The sequence below is a fragment of the Amphibalanus amphitrite genome, unplaced genomic scaffold, assembly GCF_019059575.1.
Source record: "Amphibalanus amphitrite isolate SeventyFive unplaced genomic scaffold, NRLGWU_Aamphi_draft 001001F_arrow, whole genome shotgun sequence".
Taxonomy (NCBI): Eukaryota; Metazoa; Arthropoda; class Thecostraca; order Balanomorpha; family Balanidae; genus Amphibalanus; species Amphibalanus amphitrite.
Genome location: NW_024882495.1, coordinates 153,323 through 172,592, shown reverse-complemented (window position 1 = coordinate 172,592; position 19,270 = coordinate 153,323). Strand labels below are relative to the sequence as shown.

Below are 19,270 nucleotides of genomic sequence, written 5' to 3'. Positions count from 1 at the left end.
CGGCGCGGCGGCTCTGAGGGCCCTATACGCCGGTGATTCTGAGGGTGCTACCGATAACCAAATGCATCAGACAAGCCCTTAGTGTCGCTGAGCTTTAATCCCATAGATACCGGCCTTCCGAGGGCGCCACGTCAGTGCACTCATTGCCCCACACCCCTCCCTCACACCCGGAGCGGGTAAACTGTGTTATACCTATATTATAGTAAAGGCCTGGCTACACTATGCGTTTTCTTCGTGCGTTTTTTGCGTGATTGCGTGTTTTGCGTGATATCGTTCTAGAAAAAAAGAAGGTTATTACGTTTTTGTGATGTTTTTCACCTTAAATTTTAGTTACATAAGGGTTATACTAGCTTTTGTATATAACCAAAGTAAAAATTATATAGTTTATAACTTTTTTCCTAGAACGATATTACGCAAAACACGCAAACCTGCAAAAACGCACGCAGAAAACGCATAGTGTAGCCAGGCCTTAACGATTTTACCACCGTTGTACGTTATATATTTCTCAAAGTTTTCTCAAAATGGTCTAGTATAAAATCTGGCCTGCCAAACTCATGGCCAAGGCCAGGCCCAAACCAAAGCGGGATAACAATAGCAGATGTTGTGAAATCGATACTGTATCAGCAGAAACCATTCAGATGGCTAGGAAAATGCCGTGTGATGATGTTTAGATGGAAAACAAGAAGGAAAGAAGTCCGGAAAAGGGAAGAAAGATCCTTTCACGCTGCCTCAATGTTGAGGGGGCGCCGCCCCCTCGGCTCCCAAGTTGGGGGGCAAGCGCCCCCGCTGCCCCCCCTGTTCCTTGGTCTATGTTTCTGAGTTACTGCGTTCCACGCCCGGATATCAATTTCTTAGCTGGATGGTTTCGAATATCAATCTGCTGCTTATTTGATGCTCGTATAGATTTCGATGACCCTGAGCCTTGGGTTTCGACCTGAGTGCTGTTCACGGACACCTGCGGTAACTGCGGTAGCTGCGGTAGATCGCAGGCTATAAGTCCCGCCCACTTGTGCGGACGTCATCACGCGTTCGTCTGAGGCGGCCGTGTCAATTTTCCGCCCAAGTTACACGAATGCGCAACTGCCGCGCCACTTTGCATGACAAATGGTTCCTGCGGCCGCTGCGGTCGGATCAAGGCTATATAAACCAGGTAGAACGCTCCCGACGAAAAAGTGGTGACGAGCGATAATTAGTAGCCGCGACCCTCTTTTGTTCAAAACTATATCCGCAAGCAGCATTTACAGGCTAGCGGAAATCGACCAATCGGCGTTCGGCAATACTCAACGCTGATTGGCCCGATGCTCGTGACGAAATTGCGGGGGACTGCAGCTATTCCCCTATGGCGTTTAATAGACTTACGGCTTTTGAAGGGGATTTGTACCAGTTTTTGTTGGGTTTGAGGCCATTTTTGAACTTGGATATTCTTTCTGTGACTTTTGACTGTGTAATAACGACATTTAATCATAACATTTCTATATACTACCGGTGTCACATCGACCAAAAAGACCGTAAGTACATGGGATAGACGGACCACTGCTGATGGGGCCACACATGCCGGCGTGTGGTCATCGGAGGCCCATGAGGGCTCGACATAGGCCCTTCATGGGTCGGTATAGGCCCGGTGGGTCCAGTGCAAGCCTATCAGGGGCCGGTGCTGACCCAACAGGGCCCAGTGACATATAATGTAAGGCCGTCTAGGGACGTTGAGGGCTCATGGGGGCCATATAGGACCAATAGGGACCACATAAGCCAATCAGGGGCCATTTAGGCCAATAAAGGCACTTCAAGGGACTTGAAAAGGTCATTCAAGAGCTGTGGTGGGCCCATGAGAGGACGGCACTGGTCCAGCAGGTGCAGTCAGGGGATGTTGTACGGGTTTCTCAGTGGCCCATTTGGGCATATCAGTGACCAATTTAGACCCAGCAGTGGGCTTTGTAGACCTATCAGGGGCTGGTGATGGTTCATCAGGGGCCAGCGTTAGTCCATCGGGGCACGGCATATGCCCATCAGAGGTAATTGCGAGCCCACGCTGAACAATGCTGGCCCTTCAACGGCCCCATGGATCTACATTGACCCATAGGCCATGATGTGTCATGTATGCCCCTATGACAGGCCTACTCAGACCCCTGATGGACGTTCCCGGCCTCTGATGACCCTATGCTGAATGCTGATGGGGCTCTAAGAGTCTCCAATAACCCTTCGTCACCCCATTATTACCATACGCTGGCATTAGGGACCCCACATCAGCCGCAGGGCAGTCCGTACCATGACAGCATGTCTTTTCGGCCGATATTTCATCGGTAATATTTATCAAAATCATGATATTATGGTGCCATTATATAGGTAACAGTCATAAGAAATATATTTCAACTCGAAAACAGCTCGAAACAGCATATGATTTTAAAGAAACCCCTCCGAAATCCAAAAGCCTATTCGGGTCCATAGAGAATAACTGCAGTCCCCCGCAATTTCGTCACGAGCGTCGGACCAATCAGCGTCGAGTACCGCCGAGCGCTGATTGGTGAATTTTCCGCTAGCGTGTAAGTACTGCTCACGGAACAAGAGCTCGTCGACAATCCTCCACAAACGTCTGTCACCATTTTTCATAATGCTTAACAGCCGGAGCGTACCCCGCTGGGTCGGATCGTTTCGACCGCAGGAGACGCAGGCGACCGCAGCCGGCCGCAGCCGTATGACGTCACACCAACCGCCCCATCCCCACTTTCTGTGACGTCATTACCCGGCTGACCGCCGAGCCGCAGCTACCGCAGGTGCCCGTGAACAGCACTCTGGTTTCGACATTCATGACGCAGTTTTGATGCAGTAGCACGTGAGAGCGCGCGCGCGTTGCTGTGATGCGCGCTTGGACTCAACCTCAACTCAAGGCCCCTAACTCTTCAACAACAACAACATCAACTCAAGGCTGTGTATAAAACTCTTCAACTTTGACTTCAACTTATTCTCATCAAGGCCATCTATAGAATTATCATTCTGAGCGGACTCACACAGAAAACGAGGGATCTTGATTTGGAGATTGAGATGGATCAGCATGGTAAGTTCGGTGTAATAGCATCAACTCACTTTTCAAAAGTAAGTAGTGCCTAATTACGTAATATGTATTCTTCCATTTTTAAAGTGACCATCCCACCTTAACATTAGTTTTGAGTTGAGATAGCTAAATTGGTGGCCATGGCCTTCAGTACCGGTTTGGGCACTCACAACATCAAAAAATGCTTTAATTCGGATATATGGAATTTCAAACTTACAGTTTTCAGATTCTAAGGGGCTACTGCACTGTAATGCCCCCTTAGAATTTGTGATGTCAGTGGAGATCTAACGATTTTAAATGTTTTACTAAAACGTTTGGTAGCACGTTGCGGTATATGCTGTTTTAAGCGCAACAAGGCCCGCACTTTCAAATAGTCGCTAGGAACAGCAGAGATTCCAAAAAGTAAACAAATTTAAAAGCCTAATATCTTGTAAACCAGTGAATATTTTTTGGTGAAATTTGGTAGATATTAATTTTTGATCTTTCAGAACCAAGGGATATCACTTTTATGCCAATTCATTAACTTTTTTGAAGGTGGGAGGGTCCCTTTAACGCGCTAAATCCAGATATGATGATAAGGTAGGTGTCTCCAAAATATTAAAAAAGAAACATAACCAGACCTTACCTAACCTCAAACCTGACGCAATGATTTTGTCTAGGCATCCATGGATAAGGAAGAAGCTTCAACAGTGGGAAATGGAAAGTACCATCATGTAGGTCGCCACAAGACAATTCTAATAGTATTTACCCAGTGGTTTTAACCTTTGCCCCAGTGGGGGGGGGGGGGGGCATTTGTTACCACCCTGTCCAGTTTTTTGTGTGTGAATAAAAAACTGGTGCGAAGCGCCTCACCGCTTGATGTAGCTTGTAGTGCATCATTTTTTGACAACATATGAAATTTTTGACCCCAGGTTGAGGTCATGTCAGCCTGCCAGGTCAGGAGGAACAGTAAAAATATTTCAGAATCACAATGATTTGGACTACTAGTGACAACAAACGTGTCTTTTGCTGCTAGCCTGCTCTCTAGAAAGGTCATCAGAGATCATTTGAGGCTACAAACAGTTTTTTCATATAAAGCCAGGATCTAAAGACTAGGTATAGGAGCACCTCCATTATTTTCCTGCTGCATTCTTGTTGGCAAACCATGTCATTGTCATTATTGAGAAATGTTTTATGGGTATTAATTCCATAAGGAATTATTCAATTATTGGTGGTGATAACTCTGCAACTTTGTATTTTCTTGCTACATAACTTCTCCGTTTTGTGCTTTCATCTAGTCAACTCAATGTGAACTGATGTTGGACCCCATTCCAGATCCATCAGTGTCTGAACTACTGCCGCTCATGCGGGCTGCATCAACGTCACCAGAAGGACCAAAGTGGTCTCGGAAGGGCTCCGCTGACAGCGATGGGGAATGGGGTCCGTCACAGAGTGTGAGGAAGTCTCAGAGGCTGAGGGACTCTACTCCCATAGACAGTGGCTCTGAGAGCGACTTTCGGCCAGTTGTGAAGGAGGAGATAAAGATTGAAGTCACTTCACCAAGGGTAAGTGTTCAAATGCCTGGTGCTCACCTCTCATTGGTTTTTAGCTGCGAGGTTAATAAAAGGGAATGACAGCGCATAATGTGTTCCAATTTGTATATCTGTGGAGGATAAACATCTCATGTTTCATTGAATATTGTTCGTCTGTTGATCCGGTTTAGGTTGAGCGGCCGTCGTCTCCCTCGGTGTCGGACGACGATCCTTTCTCGGACCGCGCTCTGCATTCTTTAGTGAAGGAGGAAAAGTACCGACCTCGATCACCGTCACCGTCTGAGGACTTCATCGGGTTCACTGAGGTGGACCGGGACAGGTTAGGGCATGATTCAGTGCTGTTGTTGAAATTTGAGTAGTTATTTGACATTCTAGACTATCCATTTGATGAAATGATATATATTTGTGGTGCTTCTTTTTTCAGTGCTTGTTTCATCTCCAGTGTAAAAAGGGATATGCTACTGGGATGCCCGTCGGACAGTGAAGACTCGGCAGAAGGCAAGTTGACAGATGCCAGGAAAATGCATGTCGTCCCTCTATTTTATCATCGACCTTTCTCTTGTACCTTTTGCAGACAATTTGTCAGTTTTTTTTAATTTTATTTGATTTAGACTCTACAAAGTGATGTAGTGGTCTGACAGTCATACGTTCTTTTGAATTGGCGCCTGAGATTAATGCCACCCAATCATACAAAACCATTCATTGTATTTCATTGCAGTCTTTGCCGAAGGAGAGTTCATCAAGAGTCAACGTCTCGTCATTAACTACCGAGATGTGGACGGTCTCGATGATAGTAACATATGTGAGTATTCTCCCGATTTTAGTCAGCTAGCTATTCCTCATCAACGGACGAATGTACACGATAAGCACTCATATTGCAGACAAATTAAACCGAATACAGACGCATTGTTTCCGTCTAACGGAACCTTGAACGATTAAACCTTGGTCTGCTCTTCATCAAATCGCTAATAATTTTTTCGCCCTTCTTTCTGACAGTTTGTGACGTGTGCTGCCGCGATTGTGACGGTGAATGCCCCGTCCATGGACCGCTAAAGATCATACACGATACCAAGGTAAGGGACTATCCTCCATAAGTCCATACCTATTATCTCTGTTCATGTTTTGTGTTGTTCTGTTTTAGTTACATCAGTAGGTGCCCCCCATATTTCAACATTTAATTTTGAATCTGTTCGATTTGGTGCTAAATTGCAAAATGACAATAGGTACATGTGGAAGTTGTCGATTTTTATATATACAAAACTTTCTTGACAGTTATTGCCTGTGCTGCAATTTTGTCGATACTGACATGGATGCGACCAGTTCAACAGTTCTATGATCTTTGTTCCGAAAACATGCCGGCTGATTTCTATAGGTACAGTATAAGGATAAGCTCAATTCCTGCATTATATCATCCTCTGTCGACATTGCGCCCTACATAGGTACTAGAGATGTCAATCGGATACGAACTTTTTGGTATACCGATACCAAACCGATACCATCTTGGTATTTGGTATTTCAACCGTAATGTGTTTGGTATTTTGTTGGTATCATAAGCCGTCACTAATGTATAAGAGGCTAAGAAATCGGTAAAAAGTTGGTATTTCCCTCAGTTTCCCAAGTTGGTTTGGTTTCGGTATTTTCCCGTGGTTTTGGTTGGTATTTGGTTTGGTATCGGTATTCCGATTATCCGTAATTGACATCACTAATAGGTACATTACTATTCCAGGCACGACCCGGTATCGGAGATGCCGACAGGGACGTCAAGACCCTGCCGCCTTCTCTCAGCTCTGGTCAGTCGACAAATCCAGCGTCTGGCACCGGTAAGTTAATGAGGCAAGACAAATGGCGATGCGTCTAGCAACTGCTGTATCATTTGGCAATGGTGCTTGTATTGCATAATTTGGTGTCCCGTGTATCAGTACAGTCATGTGTTTCTATTTAGGTGATTTCAAGTTATGCGTTTATTTGATTCCAGGAGTTTTGGCGGAGAAGGACCTTCCTGCGCGCCAAAGACTCGGTCCTTACGAGGGCATCTTGACCACCGAGCAGAGTCAGGCTCGAACCACCGGGTACAGATGGCAGGTCAGTTTTGTCATTTCTGTCGAATCTCCTCTGCTCTTCTTGCGAATACATATTTTTGCTGGTTCATATATTGTATAAGAATATAGCGTCGGCCCCCATTGCTTTTACACTGTCACATGTCGCATCTCTTACTATGGAGTCATTTAGACGATAAAAAAACTTTTAGAACACATTTCAAACTAATGTTAGAAACATAGAAAATTGACAATGTTTTCATTGCATACGTGATATTTTTGTTTTGGTCCCAGGATTGATGTGATATTTTTGTTTGGTTCCTTGAATTGATGAACTATGTTTTTGTTTGGTACCTCAGATCAAGAAGGGTGACCGGGTACATCACTCGGTGAATGCCGAAGACCCGAGCTGCAGCAACTGGCTCAGAAGGGTCAACTGTGCCCGCTCGGAGGAAGAACAAAACCTAGTGGCCTTCCAGTACCGGGGTCAGATATACTTCAGGTGTGTTGTTGTCTTGAAATCCACGGATCTGTCCTATCAAACTGCGTGTAATATTTTGTGTGCAGTTTGCGTTATGGTACCTGTAAATTTTCTCATAGATTCATCTAAGTTATTGATGACCATTGCTGTATTGACTTGATAAAGGCCATGTCATGACCAATTGTGATATATTCATCGACCTATGCAGGACGTCGAAGCCCGTTCCTCGGGGCTCTGAGCTGCTGGTGTACTACGGAGACGACTCGGCCCGGGAGCTGACCGTCCACTCGGAGACGTCTGGGGAGTCTGTGACTTCCTCTCCGGCCGGACCGTCATCTTCAGGTCAGTTCATCGTTAGCGGTTCTGAGGGCTACGGTGTCAATCGAAAGGATCCTGGAGATAAATTTACTTTCTCTACCAACACTCTTGACTATGCTCTTGTCCGGTCCGTTCATTTTTGTTTGTTTTGTTGGGTTCGGCCCTTTCTGTCCTATAAGACCATTTCAGAGCTGGAAGGATGATAGGGATTAGGGAAGGCATTGGTCTGGACAGGCACCCCAGTGAGTCACCTGGGCTGAACCCGTCCGGTTGGACAGGCCGCGTAGCCCACTGGCACTCACTGCACCCGGCTACGGGCTAGCTCCAGTGGAGTCATTCCCGTATGGGTTATAATTGCCCGTCCAGCCCGGAGCAGGGGGTTTGAGGCGTGGAGAAGGATTTGACTGTCCTGAGGATGGAAACGACGGAACGGGTGGTCCGTTCAGTTGAAGCTGGTCTAATGTAGGTATGTAGGCTTGATGTATATTTACCAAACTACATGGGTTTGGTCTGTTGAACTGACATTTCGGTTTGCGATCTAATCCTTGCGCTTGAAGGTGAGGCGGTCTGCCTCTGGTTTTGGTCAATGGTTCCCGAAAGAAACTTTAACATATTGTTCAGTAGCATGTATTTGAACATTTAGCCCTCGCTGGGTCGGAGGGGTGTTTTGACCCCCGTCCTGTTTCTTTTTGGCATAGGTATACTCGTATATCAAAAAACGTGGAGGGCTGCTATTTTTAGCACACCACTACATGCACATTTTCGGCACATGTTGACCTAAGATAACCTCGGGGACATAAGGATGGGTCGCGGCCCGCGGGTGCCAATTTCCGGTCCTTTGTGTCATTTTTACTTGCAATTCGTTGTTTTAAAGTGTTTAAAATGACGTTCGTTTAAAGCAGGTACCTTCCAATTTTCTCCCATTGACTCATATTGGAGAGATCGCAATATTGAACTGACCTTACCTGACCGTTATTAAAATTCCGAGATATACATTTTGCACAAATTGTTGGTGTTATCAATAGCTGAAAGTTTCAATGCGATCGATCTCTCTGTAGCTATGACAGGCATTGAGGCTTCAAAGGAAGTAAGGTCACTTGGCGTGACCCGATGACCTGACCTCGAGTGACCTCTAGAGCTCCTCGTCGAGAGCATTTCTAACGTGCCGACCGTCAACAGCGTCAAACATCCGGCCAATATCCGTCTGGTGCATGTTAAGCTGCCGCGCGATGTTCCAGTAGCACGTGGTGTCACAGAAAACCACTATCAACGACGAGCACTTACCGGAGCAGCATCCCGGCCAACGAATGGTTGGAGGCGCTCAAATGGACGGCACAGGAGGACTCGGTTTCTGAAAGCGCACTGGATGTCTGGTTCAAGTCACGCTGTCTTCATGCGGGGCGGCGCGCCACCTCAAAGTCCCTAGAAAATGAAAAATGATGCTGAGGGAGCCTCTTACCTTTCTGGGCTCACGGGCTATGACTTGGGAATAGCCCCGATCCCATTGCCATCGAAAACTTATAAGCACTGCTGCCCAACAGGAGGTGAATCAGGAGACACCGTCACCAGCACCGCCCAGCTGTAGGCACAGGTCAAGACGGCGTCGGTCCACAATTCCACATCAAACCCAGTTTGCTGGAGAACCCAGTGGTTGAGATGCTCCAGCGTACTCGAAACTGTCTTATGATGTGTGGCTCAATCGCCATTGAAGGAAAGCCATCAGATTGTTTGGCTTTTCAATTCCAGCGGGAAGAAAGATGTTCGGATAATTTCGTTACAACCTGTGCAGCTGAGATCATAAGTGCGATCGTTCAAGGGCGCAATTTATTATCCATCCGTATTAGTTCATGTCTTTTCGAATTGCAAAAAACCGTGGGTCTTGCACCACCCATGCGTTTGTGGACGTTCGATTTTCATCTGTGTCAGCCAACCGATCTTGTCCATTACTTGTCTATTGCCGTCGCAATCTCCATCACCGCTCCTCGACCTCTCCCTTCGTCGTGACCGCATGTCAGGCATCGACCACCGCGCTGAGTGGCTACTGGCTCTCGAATTTCTCCGGCCAGCCCCAAATGGGACAACTGGGCCCTAATCCTACTTCACTGGCAATAAGGGAGCGATGCATGTCCTTCACTGTTAATTTTGAATCCAATCATTTTACCCTGATGTTGTACATAGCTGGCCAGAAATATTTTCGATCTCTCTCAATCTCTAAATGTGTTTTACAGGTATTGGCTTTACACTTCGGTGTCCCCACTGCGACTTCCGATGTCTGGGACATTATCTGGACGGACATGTGAAGACAAGTCACGGTCACATCGGCAGGAACGGCAGATTCAAGTGCGAGTGGTGTCAATACTCGACCGACAAGTCCACCCGTATGGAACGCCACCGCAGAATTCACACAGGGGAACGGCCATACGGCTGCTCCATCTGCAAGGCACGGTTCTCTGAGCGGTCAAACCTCATCACACACATGCGGACCCACACGGGAGAGCAGCCATACGGCTGCTCCATCTGCATGGCACGGTTCGCTCGACGAGGGAATCTCATCAAACACATGAGGACCCACACGGGGGAGCGGCCGCACGGCTGCTCCATCTGCAAGGCACGGTTCTCTGAGCGGTCAAACCTCATCACACACTTGCGGACCCACACGGGAGAGCGGCCGTTCTGCTGCTCCATCTGCATGGCACGGTTCGCTCGACGAGGGAATCTCATCAAACACATGAGGACCCACACGGGGGAGCGGCCGTACGGCTGCTCCATCTGTACTGCACGGTTCACTCAACGGTCAAGCCTAAACAATCACATGCGGTCCCACACGGGGGAGCGGCCGTACAGTTGCTCCCGGTGTCAGGCCCGGTTCGCTGAACGGGGACACCTCAAGGCACACATGAGGACCCACACGGGGGAGCGGCCGCACGGCTGCTCCATCTGTACTGCACGGTTCACTCAACGGTCAAGCCTAAACAATCACATGCGGTCCCACACGGGGGAGCGGCCGTACAGTTGCTCCCGGTGTCAGGCCCGGTTCGCTGAACGGGGAAATCTCATCAAACACATGCGGACTCACACGGGGGAGCGGCCGTACGACTGCTCACACTGCCAGGCCCGATTCACTCAACGGGCACACCTCACCAAACACATGCGTACCCATGCGAAGTGCAACCGCACTGCTGCCACTTCTGTCTAACGGTTCGGCAGTTTGACTCACAAAAGTCAGTTTTAAGTGGTACACAGTTTTGAGAATTACACAGGTTTGATGCGGTAAATGCTTTGATTAGCGAAATTCAATGCTGAAACGTGTTGACAAGTGCGTGGCCGGCCGCCGTTGTACGTTAGTTATTGGTGTTATAGATGTGATTCTCGTTTGTGAGCTTCGTGGCTACCAGTGTCATATCTGGTTTGTTTGTTCTTATCCAGTGTGATTCAGTGGTTGTGTTTTAAACTAGCCACCTTAACTCACGCCCCACGGGGGGGGGGGGGCTATACATAGCCCCCCTCCCGTTTTTCTGCAATAACTTCCAAATTGCTTGACGTATCGACGCTAAACTTTCAGTACCTTCGGCTGCATCAATTTAACACCTTGTGTCAAAATATGAACTTCGTAGTTACCATAGGTCGGCCGGAAATGACGTCAGAGTGACGTCATGTTCGGCCGATTTCGACACAAAACATTGAACCACGGCAATCGCTCCCAAGAGCTCAGTTTTTAAGCCAGATCCAATTTCTTTGCATGAAAGGACTCAGAATAGACTGCGCTTTAAAACTGCTATCTCGGATTTTCAAAATTTCAAATATTTCGTTAATTTCATTTAATAAAATTCAAAATTTATATTTCATATTTTTCAAAAAGTTTTCGATTTTTCGAGAAAAAAAAAATGGAATAGATGTGATAGAACGCATGTTTTTGATTAAGTCTAGCAAGTTTTAGCTAAATGTTTTCAAAAATGGCTAAGTTTTCCGCATTAAGTATTGCAAAAATTCACAAATATTAATTTTTTAAATCAATTTTTCAGTACGTATTTGACATCGTACACCAATATAAATAGCACCATCGTGTTCCTGAGCTCAAACTACATCCAATAGACACATTTTTTGTTGAAAAATTTTAGCTTCAAAATATGACCTTTTTTGACCTGAAAGTGACCTGACCTAAGCTAAATTCGGCTCAAAATGACCTCGAATAACACAGACGGCATCAAATTCGAAATCCATGGCCTTAATGGACCATAAAACATGTGTCACGTGACCGACGCATGATATAATATTTCCGTGATCTGTGATGACCTGACCCTGACCAGAAAATCAAAGTACAAGTTTGGTACCCCCAGGATATCTAGAGCATCTGTTCACGAGTGTGTAAACAAAAAATGAGCCTGATCTGACTTGTAAGACGGCGGCCAGAGCCCAAAATGTGAAGAAGCAAAAATGCTAATAATTTTTTACTTTGACCTGACCTGTGCCGTCATCGGTGACCTCGAGGTCAATAAAATTAGGTTTCCTTCGACAGTTTTTCCGGGGCTATCAGACGCCGTTTGAATTTTGACGATCGGCCAAGTAGTTTCGGAGTTAGGCTGGGGGCTATGGAGAGCCCCCCCCCCCCCCAGTAGGGCGTTTTATACGCAGACCCCAGTGGGGCGCGGGCTAACATAGGAGGTAAGGAATATCGCTGCTGTTTGTTTATACTATATTTTGTGTGAGGAATATCCGGTAATTTTGAGATAATACTTCTTTTTTGGCTTCGGCTCCCTCTCGTATTCGCAGTATTTCGTATTATCTGCGCACTTTTGTGGACAAGTAGCGGGTCAAACGTATGTCGGCATGTCGTCCAGATGTTACAGGTCTCTATTCATCCTGTATAAACGCAGCCCTTATTAGATATGTGATGTTTGTTTATAGGCGTGACTGGATGTTTCTGGTCTTGTCGCCTTCGGCGGATTACGTGCCGCTAATGGGTGAAATAAAAGTAGTATTGCTAGATAGAAAAATGTACCTACTGAGTTTTCTCTGGACATATGTGTATGGATCAATACCTACCCACTACTGTGCCGCAGTGTTTTGTTTATGTACATTTTCAAGTTCAAATATTGCCATGGCCGAATGAACGCGTATTAGGTAATAAAGAAAATGATCGCTACTACCCTTTCCATCATGTATGTATGTAGGTATTTCAAGTGACCATCCCACCTTAACATTAGTTTTGAGTTGAGATAGCCAAAATGGGGTCCCTGGCCTGCACTTACCTACTGGTTCAAGCATTCACAACATCGATAAATGCCTCAAATCGAAAATATCTAATTTCAAAGTTGCAGCACTTTGGATTCAAAGGGGCAAATGCGTTAGAATGCCCCCTCTGAATGTGTGACGTCAGCGAAAATCAAACGATTTTAAATCTTTTACTAAAACGTTTGGTAGCACGCGGTGGTATATACTGCTTTGCCCGCAATAAGTGACGCACTTTCAAATAAAGTCGCTAGGAAAAGCGGAGATCCCAAAAAGTAAACAAATGTAAAAGTCTAGTATCTTAAAAACCGGTGAATATTTTTTTCGGTGAACGTTGGTAAATATTCGTTTTTGCTCTTTCTGAACCGAGCGACATCACCTTCATGCCATTCATTAACTTTTTGAAGGTGGGAGGGCCCCTTTGACCTGGTTCGTGGTGTAATCTACGAGAAGTGTAGGCATCTACTCCAACCAAACAGACATTGCTCAGATAAATAACTGATTGCGTTTTATCGGCTCTTGGTGGCTAACGTTTTAAAAAATATATTCCTTGGCGTTGGTAAACAGGCCTTTTTCATGGATAAGTTGGCTCTAAGTCCTATCATAGTGCGAGTTGGTAAATGTCAAGGGAGCTTTGTATTCCCTAAGAGCTCAACGTTCTCTTTCTGAAGGCTGTATTTCGAACGATACACGGATCAACTCATGGGCGCTGATCGTTTGTCGCGTCAACATTGCCGCTACCGCCCACGGCGCTCACCAAGGTGATCTGGAAACGCGACCCGCTGCGTGGGTCACCTATGGTCGTCGAGATAGTTCCAGTGTTTGTGTGTGTGAGCTGGTTTGTTACGAAGCGTTTTTAATGGCCTTTCTTCTTTCTGTGTATTCTTCAGGCGTCAATGGCTTGGTTCAATGTTCCCACTGCAACTTCCGATGTCTGGGACAACAACATCTGGACGGACACGTAAAGACAAGCCACGGTCATATCGACAGGAACGGGAGATTCAAGTGCGAGTGGTGTCAATACTCGACAGACAGGCCCACAGACATGAAACACCATCGAAGGACTCACACTGGGGAGCGGCTGCACCGCTGTGATATCTGTACGGCACGGTTCATTTTACGGTCACGCCTCACGGCACACATGCTGACTCACACTGGGGTGAGGCCGTTTGGCTGCTCTGTCTGTACGGCACGGTTCGCTGTTCGGTCACACCTCAACAGACACATGCGGACTCACACTGGAGAGCGGCCGTACAGCTGCTCCATCTGCACTGCACGGTTCACTGAACGGTATACTCTCACAAAACACATGCGAACCCACACGGGGGAGCGGCCGTACGGTTGCTCACACTGCCAGGCCCGGTTCTCTCAATGGTCCGCCCTCACTCAACACATGCGGACCCACACTGGGGAGCGGCCGTACGGCTGCTCCATCTGCACGGCACGGTTCACTCAACGGTCTACCCTCACCGAACACATGCGAACTCATAAAGGGGAGCGGCCGTACGGCTGCTCCTTATGCACGGCACGGTTCACTAAACGGGTCAGCCTCACTCAGCACATGCGGACCCACACGGGGGAGCGGCCGTACGGCTGCTCCATCTGCACTGCACGGTTCTCTGTTCGAGGAAGCCTAAACGACCACATGCGGACCCACACAGGGGAGCGGCCGTACGGCTGCTCCATCTGCAAGGCACGGTTCTGTAGGCGGTCAATCCTCAACAAACACATGCGGATCCACACTGGGGAGCGGCCGTTCGGCTGCTCCATCTGTACGGCACGGTTCACTCAACGCTCACACCTCACCGAGCACATTCGAACTCATAAAGGGGAGCGGCCGTACGGTTGCTCCTTATGCACGGCACGGTTCACTCAACGGGGCAGCCTCACTCAACACATGCGGACCCACACGGGGGAGCGGCCTTACGGCTGCTCCATCTGCACTGCACGGTTCTATGTTCGAGGAAGCCTTAACAACCACATGCGGACCCACACAGGGGAGCGGCCGTACGGCTGCTCCATCTGCACGGCACGGTTCCCTAAACGGTCAAACCTCATCACACACATGCGTACCCACACTGGGGAGCGGCCGTACGGCTGCTCCATCTGCAAGGCACTGTTCAAATGCCAGTCACACCTCACCACACACATGCGGACCCACACTGGGGAGCGGCCGTACGGCTGCTCAACCTGTGCGGCACGGTTCGCTAAACGGGGAAATCTCACCAGACACATACGAACCCACATGATGAACGGGCGCATTACCAGCTCGGTTGTTTGACACACAGACAGTAAGCCACTTTTCGGTGGTACACAGTTTTGGTTATTACACAGGTAGGTGTGACCTATGCGGTAAATGATTTTCCAGACGGAATGCAATGGTGAGACGTGTCGACAAGTGCATGACCGGCCGCCGTTGTACGTAAGATATTGGTGGTATAGCTATCATTCTTGTTTGTGAGCTTCGTGGCTACCCGTGTCTCATCTGAAGGACTGTCGAACTGTCGTTATTTTAAGCGCCGTAGCGCCATTTTAAGAGCGTCCGGTTAAAATAATGCTTCTTTGTACGGCTTTGGCTCCCTCCAGTATTTGCAGCATTCCGCATTATGTGCGCAGATTTTGTCGACAAGGTGCCGGTTTAAAGTAGATCGGCATTTCATGTACATACGTCGTACGGTGTAGCGTAGCCTTATACATTGCATACTCGTTACTCGTACACTGTCTATAATGGTATATGCTCTGTCTGCATATCATTCCCCACTATAATGGACGTCAAGTACAAACCCGACGCCGTTCACACAGCGACATCCTGGCATGCCGAGCTGTGCCTCTATTGTAAGCCCGCCGACCTCTCGGTGCTCCGTGCAAGTGTATGTATGCTGCAGCGTCTTAATGGTACGTGAGGAGAAAGTCTTGCTTGCGCTTCTGAGGGATGATATCCCGGTTGTCTGAGCTGAGGCTGTCAGCATTTAATAAAGACATCAGTAGGGCGCCGATCCCGGACAGTGTGCGTCCCCTTCAAGGGTCTGGCTCAGCGGACGTCACCGCGATGAACAACTCGGCCGCCGCTTATCGTGGACTGGTGGACTTCCAACCGCGAGCTTTGAGCCGCCGCTGACCAAGCATCTGTCGTCGGAGCAGCTGGAGGGACTGATGGATCAGCTGCTGAAGTTTGGTTGCCCATGTTACACAGACACACAGTCAACAGAACGGGCTGGGAAGGCCCCAGCCGAGGCGGCCGGCCTAGTCAACAGGATCCAACAGCAGCAGGCCACACCCTGAACAAGCTGGCCTGGGGTGCTGAAACCCATGGGTCGGCTGTTAACCCGCGAGTTGCTGGGGGGGGGGGCGTTAAACGCCCCCACTTTTTTGGCCAGGCCATAGCATAAAAACGGCGGGCCGCAGTCGCGCCAAATTTTTTGTACCTGTAGGGAATTGATTGAAGCTTATTGTGACAAAGTTTCAAAAAAATGGTCCGAAAATTTTTGAGATATCGAGGTTTTAGTGACGTCATGATTTCTGAGTTTTCGACCAAAAACGGCATATGTTCAAAAAATCATATAAAATCACAGAATAGACATACAGACATGCCGTAAACGCCATTAGACTGCCAATACCATGAACAACCAAATGGCTTTCTTCGATTATTTATTATCGTTCTGCATATTCCAAAATCTTGAACTGAATCTTGGTAATTTCTCGTGACTACTTCACGACCCTGATAAATGCATTTTTTAAATTGAACTTTTTGAGCCAAACACGTACACATATGATAAAATGAATGTCACCATCGTCTTCTACGCCCCAAATTACCTATAAAACATGTGTCACAGGCTGCGAATATCAGTTTTGATTTTCGGGGATATGTGCCTACCCGGTTGACCTGACCTTGACCCTGACCTATGCTTGACTGACCCCTACATGGAGCTGACACTCTTGTAGGCCTTATATGATGGATTGTGCACCGTTTTGACAGAGTTTATGACGAGAGGCGCCCATTTCGAAGTCCTGAAGTCCATGCTACAGCGAAACGCATTGGTTCTCGAGTTATCGGCTGGGGGCGTTTAACGCCCCCCCCCCCCCAGCAAACGGTGGGTGGCGAAATACCCCAGCAGCTGCGGGGTTAAAAAATCGCACCGGCCTCTGGTACCTAACATTGGGATGTAGCGATGGAAAGCGAGCCGAGAAAATCCAGTACCTATCTAGGTAGTGTTTTGTTTCATTTGTGCCACCTCTTCAGCTCGCCCATTCCAGTTATAGGTATGTGATGTCAAATAAATTGTAATATATGCTCATATGTCGCAAGAACATGTGGTAGCATGTGTCACAGATGGTTAAAACAGGGGATATTTACCAATTTCCATACCAAAGTGACTATGAAACCCAGGTTTCACTTAAAAGTCCCGACTCCCTTCATTAACCCGCGCCCCGCTGGGGTATTCAGCCCTACGCGCCCCGATGCACAGTGGGGATTTTTCCGATCTAGCGCCTCTTAATTCCAAGAAATCTTTTTTGGATTTTTGTTTATTTTTTTGTGTCAGTGGGGCTAAGAAATGTCTGAATTTTTCCTATATGGCATTGTTTTATCTGTATGTCCACAGCAAAACTAGGAAAAATGCGCCCAAAGTTCACACTACCTAATGCGTGATTACTCAATTGGCTCAGCAAGGCCCGAAAGTATAGCTCAATTTCATTGTCCTGTCTTGTTGGTTTTAATCTTGCGAGGTCTTAAAGTTGCATATCTTCTGAAAGGCACCTTTATTAGGAATGGAATGGCAAACAGAAAGTATGCCACAACCTTACTAACAGGGTTGTGCTTGACTCATGAGTCGAGTCAAAAATTTGACTCAACTCTGACTCAAATGAGTCAGATTTGAGTCGAATCGGATAAATTTTTGAGCTGTTGAGTTGAGTCAGAGTTGAGTCGGACAAAAATATTAAGGCGTTGAGTTGAGTCAGAGTTGAGTCAGTAAAATAACTTTTGACATTGAGTTGAGTCAAACATTTAGGAACATGAGTCAGCTGACTCAACTTTCCAGAAACAAGCTTTTCATTCCCCACCCCCGCTTCCCTGACCCTGTTGCCGGACTTTTTCATCCCCCTCCCCCCGCTCAAGAGCTTTTTTATCAGAGTCAATTTTGAGTCAACTCACTTGACTCAACAAAAAATTTGAGTCAAGTTTGAGTCGACTCATATTTTCATTGAGCCGCTTGAGTCATGAATCGAGTCAAGGGAAAAAATCAGCTCCTTGTTTGAGTCAGAGTTGAGTCAGGGCTTTCTGAGGTTGAATGATGAGTCGAGTCGGTAAATTTTTTTGAGTCGAGCACAACCCTGCTTACTAAGGTCACAAAAATGCCATTTACAAAAAAAAACTTACAGACACCATATTGAAGCAATGGTATTCTAAATAAATGTAGGAAATCAACAATGCTCTCCACATTTATCCACTCCGAAATATATCCTATCGAATTCGCCACTTTCTCCTGCACAATACAACGCCTAGTTTGGCTGCCGAAATTTGCCTGAACACGGAATATTCACATTAGAGTACCGTAAACCGGGGTGAGTTGATATGGGGTGGTGAGTTGATATAAATTGCTCGGAAAATGTTAAAATGTGTGCTGCTCATCCATTTGTAAACCAATTTTTAGTTTTATTTTTCTGTGAAGTGAAGCAACCAATAATTGATGCATACAGCTGAGAAAGGCATTCATGTGGTGCAGTGCCTTCTTAACACATTACTTTTTTCAAAGTCCTTTTTTTCTTCTGATTTTGAAACTAAGGAAAAGTCCCCATTCTACAGCAAAGAGGGTGCATATTCATGGAACAACATGCACTGGGAAAGAAACTACCATCAATTTACTGTTGATCCCAGGTAGTTTTGGGTTTCACCTATAACAACGCTTTTTTATAATTTTAAGAAAAGTGACAGGTGGTGAGTTGATATGCCATCAAGTGGTGAGTTGATATGCATGATAAAAGCTGATACCAGGCTGATATGCATGCAAATTAGCATGAAATATGGGTCTGCAAGTAAGACAAAGTCAATTAGACCAACTCTTCTCCTTTTCTTTCCCCACATCATTCCATCAACCCCCAAAAGCTTAAGTTTTTTTTCTGAATGCTTGAGACGAGGCCTGTTAGTATCACTGATGTTAGTTGTCGGACTTTCGTCCCCGTCTTGAGTTGAGATGTTAGTTTCACAACGTTTCAGCAAGTAACTTCTCCGGCCATAGTCAAATCTGCCTCGATAGTGGAGTGGTTAGAACCCTGGACCATCACCGGGGAAACCCGAGTTCGATTCCCGCTGACTTCAGGAGCTTTCGAACGGTTGGACGCGTACGGCGCAACGCCACCAACATCCAGGTCCTTCTGAGGGTCAAAGAACACCTGACGAGTGACGACGGCCGGAGAGTAACTGGCCGAAACGTTTGAAACTAGCATCTCAATTCTCAACTCAAGACGGGGACGAAGGTCCGACAACTAACATCAGTGACCCCAAAGTTTTTTTTTCTGTGGACATTCCTAACATTCAAAAGGCACAGCACAACTCCCTGTCAAGTCTCAAGATGGCTCCCTACAAGCTACAAAGGAACACTATAGAACACCTATATACATACAGATT

At 46.9% G+C, this 19,270-nt stretch overlaps 2 protein-coding genes across 8 annotated transcripts in view; both read left to right on the top strand.

Moving 5' to 3' along the window:
* Positions 1–19,270, top strand: part of LOC122369042 (histone-lysine N-methyltransferase PRDM9-like) — a 99,381-nt gene that overhangs the window by 19,709 nt on the left and 60,402 nt on the right. For 5 of the 7 annotated variants that reach the window (XM_043343407.1, XM_043343405.1, XM_043343408.1 and 2 more), the window contains 9 exons: positions 4,364–4,593; positions 4,752–4,900; positions 5,006–5,079; positions 5,300–5,383; positions 5,578–5,654; positions 6,308–6,401; positions 6,557–6,663; positions 6,977–7,119; positions 7,307–7,440. In XM_043343407.1, the coding sequence (XP_043199342.1) occupies positions 4,364–4,593; positions 4,752–4,900; positions 5,006–5,079; positions 5,300–5,383; positions 5,578–5,654; positions 6,308–6,401; positions 6,557–6,663; positions 6,977–7,119; positions 7,307–7,440 (1,092 nt within the window). Of the gene's footprint in view, positions 1–4,363; positions 4,594–4,751; positions 4,901–5,005; positions 5,080–5,299; positions 5,384–5,577; positions 5,655–6,307; positions 6,402–6,556; positions 6,664–6,976; positions 7,120–7,306; positions 7,441–9,644; positions 10,942–13,535; positions 15,354–19,270 lie in introns of those variants that run through there. The other 2 variants (XM_043343409.1, XM_043343411.1) reach the window with 2 other exon arrangements.
* Positions 1–19,270, top strand: part of LOC122369044 (histone-lysine N-methyltransferase PRDM9-like) — a 122,376-nt gene that overhangs the window by 89,522 nt on the left and 13,584 nt on the right. The window lies entirely within an intron of this gene.